This window comes from Vespula vulgaris, chromosome 2 (genome assembly GCF_905475345.1).
Source record: "Vespula vulgaris chromosome 2, iyVesVulg1.1, whole genome shotgun sequence".
Lineage (NCBI taxonomy): Eukaryota > Metazoa > Arthropoda > Insecta > Hymenoptera > Vespidae > Vespula > Vespula vulgaris.
In genome coordinates this window covers 1,449,817-1,462,762 of record NC_066587.1, presented here as the reverse complement: position 1 = coordinate 1,462,762, position 12,946 = coordinate 1,449,817, and the positions used below count along the sequence as shown (strand labels likewise).

General features: G+C 28.7%; 1 protein-coding gene across 6 annotated transcripts in view; it reads left to right on the top strand.

Moving 5' to 3' along the window:
• The window catches only part of LOC127061570 (sodium channel protein 60E-like), a 97,141-nt gene that overhangs the window by 74,852 nt on the left and 9,343 nt on the right, over positions 1 to 12,946 (top strand). For 5 of the 6 annotated variants that reach the window (XM_050988617.1, XM_050988618.1, XM_050988619.1 and 2 more), the window contains 9 exons: positions 399 to 714; positions 2,940 to 3,056; positions 3,992 to 4,150; positions 4,326 to 4,622; positions 4,982 to 5,136; positions 6,668 to 7,154; positions 8,212 to 8,531; positions 9,050 to 9,409; positions 10,133 to 10,507. In XM_050988617.1, the coding sequence (XP_050844574.1) occupies positions 399 to 714; positions 2,940 to 3,056; positions 3,992 to 4,150; positions 4,326 to 4,622; positions 4,982 to 5,136; positions 6,668 to 7,154; positions 8,212 to 8,531; positions 9,050 to 9,409; positions 10,133 to 10,507 (2,586 nt within the window). Of the gene's footprint in view, positions 1 to 398; positions 715 to 2,939; positions 3,057 to 3,991; positions 4,151 to 4,325; positions 4,623 to 4,981; positions 5,137 to 6,667; positions 7,155 to 8,211; positions 8,532 to 9,049; positions 9,410 to 10,132; positions 10,508 to 11,612; positions 11,638 to 12,946 lie in introns of all 6 variants that reach the window. The other variant, XM_050988620.1, reaches the window with a different exon arrangement.

Below are 12,946 nucleotides of genomic sequence, written 5' to 3'. Positions count from 1 at the left end.
CTAGAGATGGTATTTGATTTTTCGTTTCTTTTGAAAAATGCAACGAATATGTTACAAAGTAGGGTTGGCCGCGGAGTATATAAAAAAATATCGCTGACTCACCCGCGACCTTTTATTGTCTCTTACTCGCTTGTTCGATTAAATGTCGGATGAAAATCTGGTTCTATCTATTCTCCTTCTCAAAAAAAAAAAAAAAAGAAAAAAAATCATCCAAGCAAGTAGTTGTTAATCGACGAAGATCGTATGGTTCCCGGATGGATAATAAATTGCTCACCCTGTATTTTTGTTAAGAATCAAAGAACATGCGGGTTCGTTACGTATATGTATACGTGCAGCAAGTACGATAATAATTTTTTTTCTTTTCTTTTCTTTTTTTTTTTTTATTTTTTTTCTTGCAGATGTAGCTGTATCAATCGTTGCTTAGTAACCGACATAGGAAGAAAGTGGATAAGAATACGTACGGTTGTACTTTCTGTGGTCGACACACCTGCCTTCGAATGGATGATCCTAGTATTGATATTTGCATCCTCGATTACACTTTGCTTCGAAGATATATATTTGGATGACAATCCATTCCTGAAGAAAATCCTTTATTGGACCAATCTAGCTTTCTGCGCTTTATTCAGCATCGAGATGCTTTTAAAGTGGTTGGCATTAGGATTTTGTAAATACTTCACCAGTTTCTGGACGATCCTGGATTTTATAATAGTTTTCGTAAGTAAACGATAGAAATACGATAGAAATACGATATAGATATTTTGGGGAGACTTTCTTTCTTCTTTTTTTCTCTCTCCCTCTTTCTCTATCTATCTTTGGTAATTGTCTTTTTTTTTGCATTTATTTTTTTATTTTTTAAAGCTTACGCCAAAGAAACTTTTTATACATACATATCTATATATATATGTGTGTGTATATTTTTATATTGTTTGTACACGCACGCCTGCGCGCTTAGGCGCACACGTATTTATGTATGTATACTATATATACATATATATATATATATATATATATATATATATATATATATATGTATATGTGCGTGCGTAAAAAAAAAAAAAAGAAAAAGAAAAGAAATATGGAAAGAAAGAAAACAAGAAAAAATAGCTGGAACGCGCATAAATGAGCTTGTGTCGCTGTGGCATGACTCATTTCTTTTTCATGGTTAGAGCGATCGATGTTTTTTATTCTTCGATTAATTGTTTGCTTATTTAATTCATATATTTTATCCTATTTGTCTCTGTAATACCCTATAATAGGTATATATAATATGTATATATACGTATACACACACACACACACATATATGTGGATGTGTGTGTATGTGTATATATGCATTGATCGACGAAAGAATGATAGTAATAATAATTAATTAAAAAAAAAAAAAATTAAAAAAAAAATAAAAAAAAGGACAAAAGAGATTCTAAACAGGCTAACCTATTTGAAACGTTGTTTCGGTGTTCTCTTTTCTGTGTGTTTTATGTGTCGCCTCGTGGATACAGGTACGTTAAACTATTACGTTTTTTTTTTCTCGTACACATTATCAAAAACTAATTAATTTTTTTTTCCATTTCAATTTTTTTTTTTATAATTCTTTCTTTGTTATTACTCCCTCTCTTTCTCTCCCTTTCTCATTTCAATTTTGATAGATCAACAAAGTGCATGTTACATATGCATGGCAATGTTCCTCTTTCTGTTTCTCTTATATATATATATATATATATATATATATATATATATATATATATATTCGTCGTTATTGATTTAAACGTTATTCGTATATACAAGTGTTCGCTTCACATGGATACAAATACTCCATGGCTTTTTACATTATTTACATTCATTCGAACATCTCTGGTAATGTATGCAATGATATGTGCAATTGCCTTTCGTGTTTTAAAGATTGCTTTCCTTGAGGGCTGAGTAGGTGGATGTGGGATAGAAATAAAAGAAAAAGGAAAATAACACGTTTTTCATGGGCTTTGCAAATTTGAGCTCTTTCAACATTTGCTAAAAATTTTAATTATAAGCTAAATGTTTGCTTTTTTCTTCTTATGAGATATACATTTAATAATAGTAATAATAATAGTAATAATGATTGTGATAATGATGATGATGATGATGATGGTAAAAATAGTATTAATATTAAGATCGATTTATTAAAAAAGAAATAAATAAATAAATAAAAAAAAAAACAAAATATATCACTGCGTTAATTCAACTATTGCACTCGTAGAAAACGATTATATACGGTGGGTCAAAAGTTCTTAAGCGGGTCGAAAATTTTCTAAGAGATTTATGGAAATCGATCGATCATGTTTTTTTTTATAACCAATCTTTTTTCAATAGTTAATTTTTACCATAATATTTTCTTTTTTTTTCATGAGTTTTTATAAAACTGCTCAAGTCTGACCGCTACGAACTCGAAAAGGTTTTCTTTTTTAAGGACGGTAATTGATTGATTTATTTATTTATTTTTTTAATTAAGAAAACACTCTTAAGGATACCATTTAAGGACTTACTTTTGGCTCATCTTCCGTGTAAATATGATTATAAGATATATTTTTAAATTTTTTTTCATTTATTTCTTTTTCTCTTCATTTTCTTCTTCGATTCGTTTGTAAATAATAAATTTCACGTATTCATTCGTTGATTAACTCTTTCGCTTTTTGTTTTCCAATTTTTTTTTTTCCCTGTAATATTTCTCGTCGCGTTATTTCGCGAGGGATGAAAAAAGAAATTGCGTTGAAAATATTCGATTTGCGTGTTAGCGTGACATAAATATTATTTTTGAGAGGAGTCGAAGAATGAATTTAAAAAAGAAATAAATAAATAAAAAGAATCAAAGGATAAGAGGAAAAATCATAAAAGAAAAACATGGAGAAAAATTTTCTTTTTCCTTTTGGTAACGATTTACCGCAGGAGGTTTCTTCTTTCAACAGGTATCCATGTTTAGTCTTTTGATAGAAGAAAATGAAAATCTAAAGGTACTACGCTCGTTGAGAACGCTAAGAGCACTGAGGCCTTTAAGAGCGATATCAAGATGGCAAGGCATGAGGGTACGTGTTGCTTATCTATTCGAGAGTGATGTTTAACTTGTTTAAATTTAAATATATTTGAACGATCGATTAATTGAATAACTATACGTATTGGGTTGATCAATTATACAATATAATATGTATTTATTATATATATGTATATATATATATTATATCATATATATATATTTATTTATTTATTTACGTATGCATGTATGCAATATTAATTACATTGGTACATTTAAATTGAAATTTTTTTTTTGTTTAATCACACATTGATTTTAACCCAACAGTACATTTAATTACGATATTATAAATATTTATCGGATTTTATAATATATATATATTTTTTTTGAAGGATATTATATCTTATAAGGATATCGAAATATTTCAAAATTTATCATATTAAAATTTAGTATATAAAAGAGTCACTATACATATTATATAAGATATAATGTAATACAAAAAATAATTACACGATATTGTTTACTAACATATAAAATATTTCCAAAATTTACATAAGTAGGTATAACAAATCTTCAATTCTAATAAAAAAAAAAAAAACTTACTACATACATATATATGTATCACATAATATTTTCTTTTTTTCTTTTCTTTAAATTGAATATCTTAACAAAATATAATACAGTCACTTTTATCGATTCTATTATAACAAAATAATCCTATCTTAATTCATTCAATTAAATACAATAGATTAAACATATTTATTATATATTACTTATATCAGTCATACAATTTAAGTTTATATAATACAATATTATAGATAAAAATTACGATCGCATTCATTCTATTCTAATTTTTGTGTTAATCATAACGAATTAAAAAAAAAAAAAAAGAAAAAAAAAGAAGATAAATGGAAAAACACACACACCTACACACAAAATAAAAAAATAAAAAAAAGAATTAATCGTTATATTTTTCAACATTATATATAGATCGTAGTGAACGCGTTGATGTATGCGATACCTAGTATATTCAACGTGCTCCTCGTCTGTCTCGTGTTCTGGCTTATATTTTCGATAATGGGCGTCCAATTTTTTGGCGGTAAATTCTTCAAATGCGTCGACGAGTATGGAGAATTATTGGACATATCGGTAAGTATAACGACGAACCTTTTCTCATTCTTTTACATCTCCTTTTTTGATAAACGAATTCAACGAAATTCCGATATACATTCGATGTAATATTCGAGAAACGCATTTATTATTATTATTTATTATTTATATTTGTTATATATATATATTTTGGTTTGTTTATTTTTATTTTTAGATAGTAAATACAAAGGACGACTGTCTGAATAAAAATTATTCATGGGAGAATAGTAAGATTACATTCGACCACGTTGGTATAGCTTACTTGGCACTGTTTCAAGTGGCAACGTTCGAAGGTTGGATGGAAGTAATGGAGGATGCCGTTGATGCAAGGGGTGTCGACCTTCAACCCCAAAGGGAAGCTAATCTTTACGCTTACCTTTATTTCGTAATATTCATCGTTTGCGGCTCCTTCTTCACATTGAATCTATTCATAGGAGTTATTATAGATAATTTCAACATGTTAAAAAAGAAGGTAAGATTGTGTTATTGTTTTTATATATTTTTTTCTATCTCTTTCTCTCTCTCTCTCTCTCTCTCTCTCTCTCTCTTTTTATCTCTTTCTTTTCAATATACATACAATTTCTATAGACTCGCAAGGTCTCTAATTAATTTTTCAAAAGTGCTAAATGGTTATTCATTTCTTTTATATTTTATATACATATATACATATATACATGTTTAATGAATTATATACAAATATATATATTGTATATATATATATATATATATATGTATAAATAGATGCATAGATAGTTCTTTTTAATGGTATAAGATGAATGTTCAAGATGGTTTTAATTTAATCAAGTACACGTATCTTTTTCTTCATTTCAGTACGAAGGTGGCGTGCTAGAAATGTTTTTGACCGAGAGTCAAAAACACTACTACACTGCCATGAAAAAGCTCGGCCGTAAAAAGCCGCAAAAAGTAATAAAACGTCCGATCAACCAATTCCTCGCAATGTTCTACGACCTGTCCAATTCCCGAAGGTAAAATAACACATGTACTCGTTTTGTGTTTTCTGTTATATATGTAATATATATATATATATAGATATATATACATACACGTTTATTATATATTTATTTATTTATTTTTAATCTCTTCTTTTTAATTTCGTCTCTTTTTAAAACTATTTTTTGCCAATTGTCGTCTATTCGATCGCTTCATTCACTTTAATAACAAACTATATATTGTTTAATTCTAAATATACTAACAAATATATATATATGTAAATAATAAAAAAAAAAAAAAGAAATTCTGTGATCGAGTCGACAGATTTTTAATAATCTGCTATTTATTTATTCGTTCAGTATTTTTTAATATTTTCATAGATTGGACATATTATTACATCGATTTATTATATATTATATATATATATAATAAAGGATAAAAAAAATTGTCAAAATTCATAAAAAAAAAATATTCGAATATAAATATAATAATATGTCAGTACTTCGTATAAACGATCAGTATTTATAATAAACCTTTTTCGATGCAACCAACGACACATAATCATTTCTACTGACATTTTATTGTAAACAACTAATCTTGAAAGAAATATTCTTACGATATATATATATATATATATATATATATATCGACAAAATATTTTATCATTAATTAATAAAAATACTGATCAAATAAATATTAATGATTTTGTTTTTATAAACAATGTGTACATTGCTTTCGTTGTTTGTTGTATACACACACGCACACGCACACGTACAAGCACACGCATACGCACATATATTTTTGGAACTCGTTTAGCGGAACATACGAAGGACGTTATGCGAGCCGAAGATTATCGTCGTTCGTCAGACGAATGATCAAAGTTCTTCGGCCAACCTCTTCAATATTTTCGACTCGCAACTTCGCCACTTCTATATTTCGCTTGACAAGATTCCAAAAAAAAAAAGAGAAAAAAAAATAAATAAATGAAGACATAAGAAAAACATAGAAAAGGACGAACAACTGCAACGCGCTTTTCTGCTGATAACGAAGATTGGATTACAAGGACGAAGGAGCGCTTAGCTGCTTTTATTTTTCCATGTTTGTATTTTGTTTACCTTTTTCTTCTTCTTCTTCTTCTTCTTCCTGTTGTTTTCCTTTCTCTTTTTCTTTTTTACTTTTCAAGATGTCACACTCACTCACTTTGAGAGAAAATGAGCGACGGCAATTTCAAGTGATTACGTTGAAAAGAAGATAAAATAAAATAAAATAAAATAAAATAAAAGAAAAGAAAAGAAAAGAAAAGAAAAGAAAAGAAAACAGAATGAAGCTATTATAAATGTTGGCTGGCTTTGGCTTAAAACACTGGCTTAAAACGCACAGTGTAGGAAATAAAAAAGGAAGAGGACGAAATAGAAGGAAGAAGGAACGATAATTAGATCTGAAACTTGCTTATTATTATTATTATTATTATTATTATTTTCTCTCTTTCTTTCTTTTTATTTTTTTTATTTCTCCCTTATCCTGCCGTCGTTCCTTACGTTGAATAAACTTCTCTCATATTTACAGATTCGAAATAGCAATCTTCGTTTTGATATTTCTCAACATGCTGACGATGGGAATCGAACATTACAATCAACCGCATCCAATATTTTTCGTCTTAGAGGTGTCTAATGCGTTCTTTACTACGGTGTTCGGTTTGGAAGCAATTGTCAAGATTATTGGATTACGTTATCACTATTTCACCGTACCGTGGAATCTATTCGATTTCTTGCTCGTCTTAGCGTCTATATTGGGAATACTTATGGAAGATATCATGATGGACTTTCCCGTGTCCCCGACGCTCTTGCGGGTGGTGAGGGTGTTCAGAATCGGTAGGATCTTAAGGCTCATTAAAGCCGCTAAGGGTATTCGTAAACTTTTGTTTGCGTTGGTGGTCAGTCTTCCGGCATTATTCAACATTGGAGCTTTACTTGCCTTGATTACGTTCATCTACGCCATCATTGGTATGTCCGTATTTGGACACGTCAGGAAACAAGGAGCTTTGGACGATATGGTGAGATATTTTTTATTTTTATTTTGTTCTTTCTCTCTCTCTCTCTTTCTCTTTTTTATTTTTTTTGTTTATTAATTTTTTTTTATTTTATTTTATTTTTTTTTGGAATCGTCTTAGAAAGATAGAGGACTAAGGATGATTCGAAAGCGTATTTGATATTTATAAGAAGAAAAAAAAATTTTTTAGGTTATAAAATTATGTTTTTTTATTCTGTTTTCTGTTTTGTAAAAGAAGCCTTAATTTTTATCGATCGATCCAATGCACGAACAACTCTTTTTATTAATTAATTATGTAACATCGAGGGTGGAAGTGAAATTAACAAAATGGCGGTAAAGTAAAGAACGATAATTTTGAAGAGATTCGATTTATTTGTTGTTATGCAAGGAAAGCAATTTCTTTCTTCCTTTTTCTTTTTCAATCTAATTTTATAAACAACTCGATCAACAGCGTTTTGAAATTATCGTAGAAATTTGTTCGAGTTGACGTTCTCATTTCGCCGTATCCCGATCGTAAAGTTTTTTTCCGAATTTATGAAAAAATCGAAAAACAGAGAAAAAGAAAAGAAAAAAAAACCAGATGAATCGACTATTTTTTTCGAAAATTCAAACCAACCCAATCCCCCTTAAATTACTCCGCGATTGATGAATTTCACGCCTACATAGATCTTCACTACAAAAGCGTCAATGTATAATCTTCAAACGAAGAAAAAAAGAAAAAAGAAAAAAAATAAGAAAACAAAACGAGGAAGTAAAAAGGGGAAAAGAAAAAAAAAGAAACAGAAAAGAAACCAAAAAAGATTCTACTGCTACTTGAACGAACAAAAAAGTGAAACTTTTTTTGAGATAATAAACCTAGAATGAATTTTGTGGTTTCTCAATTAAAGTTCAGTGATATCGACGAACGAAGTTGTTATATTGATTGCATTGAAGGTGAACGAAAATGAAAATGAAAAGAAAAACAAAATAAAAGAAAAAAAAAGATAAAGAAAGAAAAAAAAACGAAGAAGAAAGAGAAAAAAAAACATAAAAAAGAAAAAAAAAAATCGTTTCGATTTTAGGTAAACTTCGAAACGTTCGGCCGTAGCATGCAATTATTATTTCGTTTGATGACATCGGCCGGCTGGAACGACGTATTGGAATCATTGATGGTACAACCACCTGATTGCGACCCAACCCCAACCAGTAGGAAAATGAATGGCGATTGTGGTTATCCGTTGTTGGCGATAACGTACTTCACTTCTTTCATCATCATCAGTTATATGATCGTTATCAATATGTACATCGCTATCATTTTGGAAAACTTTAATCAGGCTCATCAGGAAGAAGAAATTGGCATCGTCGAGGATGATTTAGAAATGTTTTACATACGGTGGTCCAAGTACGTACGCATTTTTCTTTTTTCTTATTAATTTCTATTTTCTTATTTTTTTTTTTTTAAATTCAATTAATTGAAATCTCTCTCTCTTTCTATGTATATAGATACTTATATCATTTTCAAAATAATCGATTCGCATATATATTTCATTAAAAAAAAAAAAAAAATAATAATAAATGGATATATATATCCATTTATTTTTTAAAAAAATGAAGTATCATATAATTTGTGATTAATTTAGTATGTGATTAAAACTTTATATATATACAACTAGTTAATATTTAATATCTTAATATCTTAGCTTTGTTTAATTTAAAATTGGCCAATAAAAAAAAATCACGAAATATAGCGACTGATTATGAAAGTCAATTTTTCTTAAAACAACAAAAAATGAACTTGCCAATGGATCATTTTCGAAATAAATCGTCTATATATTTTTATTTTTTTACTATGAGAAAATTATATACGCTATTTAATTTTTTTGTGTGTTCTTTTTTTTTTCTTTCTTCTTTGATTCACAGATACGATCCACATGCAACCCAATTCATCAGTTTCTCACAATTAAGCGACTTCATAGCGAGCCTAGACCCACCTCTGGGAATATCAAAGCCCAATGTCGTTGCGTTGGTAAGCTTTAATCTTCCCATCGCGAAGGGTAACAAGATCCATTGTCTGGACATCCTGCACGCACTTGTCAAGCACGTTCTTGGACACGTTGAAGAATCCGACGATTTTCGTAAGCTTCAAGAACAAATGGACGTTAAGTTCAAGAAGCAATTCCCAACTAGAAAGGAATTGGAAATAGTGTCTTCCACGAGAATTTGGAAACGACAGGATAAGGCTGCTAGGCTTATTCAACGTACCATTAGAGAATATATCGCGTAAGTTTTTCAATCCTTACGATTATTATCAATATTTTTGTTTGGTCTTGATTAAATAAGAAAAAGAAAAAATGAATTCGTTTTGAAGAAGAATATTATTGATAAAGTTACTTCGTTCGTTTTCTAATCTTTGATATTCATATAGTTGTATTCACTTGTATTTGAATTTATCGATATTAGAAAAGAATCAATCAGGAATTGAATCAAAAACGATCTACAAAAATTAATATTTATTGTATGTACGTACACACACATATATATATATATAAAAAAACATTTAATTAACGATACAAGTTTCTAAAAAACATTTATTATATTATGTTAAAAATTATTTAAAAATTAAAAAAGAAAGGAAGACAAGAAAACCGACTGAAAATTTTCCAAAAGAAAAAAAAAAAAAAAAAAAAGAACTAATTAATTACTAGTAATTACTAGCTGATAGAACGAACCAAAACGAAAAATAAATCCACTTCAGAATTACTTTCGAAAGCATCAGCTACGTACATACGTACATAAATACCAATCAAGCAAAATTACCAATACGAACAGATAATTATGATCAAACTCTCACAACTGAAATAGATAACCAATAATCGAAATGATTTAAACAATTGTAATTTCAAATATAAATTTATAATATATATCGATCGAAAAAAATCAATTAAGTTAATCAGTAACACAATATATTAAACCGATAATATATTTCGATCGAATAAAAATTAGAATGAAGAAGGAACGAGAAAGGATTGCTCAAGAAGTGGATTCGCAAACGCAAACATCGAGTCCTGGTGGTGTTGGGAGCGATGGTAGGGGCGGGGGTGGGTGGGGTGGAAAGCTGTCGGCCCTGCTGCACGTACACAGAGGTAGCCGGGCCAGTAGCCGCAAGTCCTCCAGGGCCAGCGACGCCAGCGATCTCAGTGAGCTCGGGACAGCATCAGCTTGGCTATTTCCAAATCTACCTTTGCTGTTGCTCTCCGGCGCCACGGGAACCCACGAGGACCTGCAACCCCCCGCCCTCACCGTGTCCCGTCCCTCACCGACCACGGAACAACCATCGGCTGCATCGAGTTCTGGATCTGATTCGCATGTTACCGTTAGGTCAGTATTTATTCTTCTCTGTCTCTTTTTTTCTCCTTTTTTTTTCTCGTTCTTTTTGTTTTTTTATTTTTTGTTCGTCGTCTCAATTTTTGTAGACGCTGATCATTTTTTAATATTCTTGATTTAATATATATATATATATATATATATATAAATATTATTAATTCGTTAATAATAATATGGATTAATAGCAAGTAGTAAAGTAATGTCGATTATTTTTATAATATCATTTAAAATAATTTTATTTATAAAATCGTTTAAAATAATATCATGGATTAATAGTAAGTAATAAAGTAATGTCGATTATTTTTATTTGAATATATATATGTTTTAATATCGTTTATTATTAATTCGTTAATAATATTTTTTATTTTAATATATATATATATATTTTTTAATATCGTTTGTTATGAATTCGTTAATAACAATATCGATTAATAGTAAGTAGTAAAGTGATATTGATTATTTTAATTATCGTTAATATCGAGATCTCTTCGTTTCGGGGAGAATTTCGAGAGTAATCGGAGGGTAATTGATGAAAAGTAAAAAAAAAAAAAAAGTGAAACGAAACGCATATTGGAAAAAATAATATTGGAATTTATTTTATCAAGTTTTATAGACCTTAACCAATGTGTGTATGTGTGTGTTTGCGTGTACGTGCGTATATATGTGTGTGTGTGTTTCTAGTATCGTTTATAGATTCATATGTAAGTATTGAGTCCAAGATGGAAACTTTTGGAGATTTAATTCGACAACGATCTCTCGCGCAACGTTAAAATGGCGTCCTTAATTTCACTTAAATTGTTTACTTAATTTTTTTATCTATTTTTTTTTCTTTTTATTATTTTTGTTGTTTCCTCTCGAAACGACAGTTTAATATCGGCCTGAGGAGTTCGATAATGTAATTTCATTTCATCTCTCTCTCTTTTTTTTTTTTTCGATTATCGTCATAGTCGTTGTAGTTGTTATCGTTGTTTTCATTGATGATCGTAGGCGAAGCGAATAGAAAAATTTTTGTCCACATAAGAAAAAAAAAAAAAAAAAAAGAAAGAAAGAAAGGAAATATACGAATTAACCTAATCTTTTTTATTTCAAAACTCCTCAGGCAAAGAAACGAGCAAAGAAACGAGGTAAACCTGTTGAAAATTTTCGTAGCTATTTGGTTTCAATTCGAAATTATTTTTTATCTTCGATAGATGATATATATATATATATTATGTATAGTCAATACTATTTGTTATAGACATAAAGAGTTGATTTTTTAATAAAGTTTTCTTGTTGTCCCCCCTTTTTTTTTATTTTTTTTAGACATTCTCAGCTCTGTAAAAATACGCTTGGCAAATTTAACAGGAAGTTGGCGTTACGAAATCATTTATTTTTTTTCTTTATTTTCCTTTCTCTTTTCTTTTTATATTCTTAGCAATTGTTAGATTATGCATTAGATTCACTCTTGTCGAACAATTACGATTTTTCTCCTTTTTCTATTTATTTTTTTTCTATTTTGAACCAAACCACGTTATTATTATTATTATTATTATTATTATTATTATTATTATATTATTATGATTTGCTCGGACGATGACGTCGAATTTAGATGCACGATGTTACTATTGCACGTTCGGCCATCGTTTCATCATTCATTACGTTGTAAAAATTTTTTCAAAACTACAGAGTTAATCAAAAGTCCTCGGATGATTTAAAGAAAAAAGTAAAAAAAAAAAAAATTGTAAATTAATTGCTCCACTTTTCGAGACTCTCTCAGAATTAATTTTTATCTCGTTTTTCTTTTTCTTTTTTTGTCAGAGATTATAAAATAGCACGAAGATTAGCATAAAGTTGCAAGCTTAAAACTAAATAAAAAGTTTAAAAAGTTTCGAAAAATTGCAATTGATTTTTAAAATTGTCTAATAACTTTTGGCCCGCCCTGTATAATATATGTACAATATATCACGTGCGTTACATAATCGACACATCATCGATAACATTTTTCGATTTTTATTAGTTTTTTTTCTTTTTTTTTCCTTGTAAACATTTCTTCTCTCATTTATATATATATATATATTGTAAAAAGGTATTTATGATTTGCAGTATAGCATATATTACATATACATATACATAGCAAGATATTAGAAATATCATGATTTTCCCCTTGGCTGCATATTATAACTTTTTGCCTTTTTTGAAGCAGGTCTCCTTTCTTGAAACGCTTTTCAAAATGTCATATCATTTTCATCGTTATCTTTAAATAGAACGTACTCATAGTATATATAAATTATTTTTCAAGAGAGTATGCAACTTACGTAATCGTCGATTCGATTTTATCAGTTATCCGATTTAATAACAATTCGATATTTTAATATCGAATATTTAATATCTTCTATCAGTATTAATTATATTTTATAAAATTATATCGAAAAGAAAAGAGAGAGAGAGAGAGAG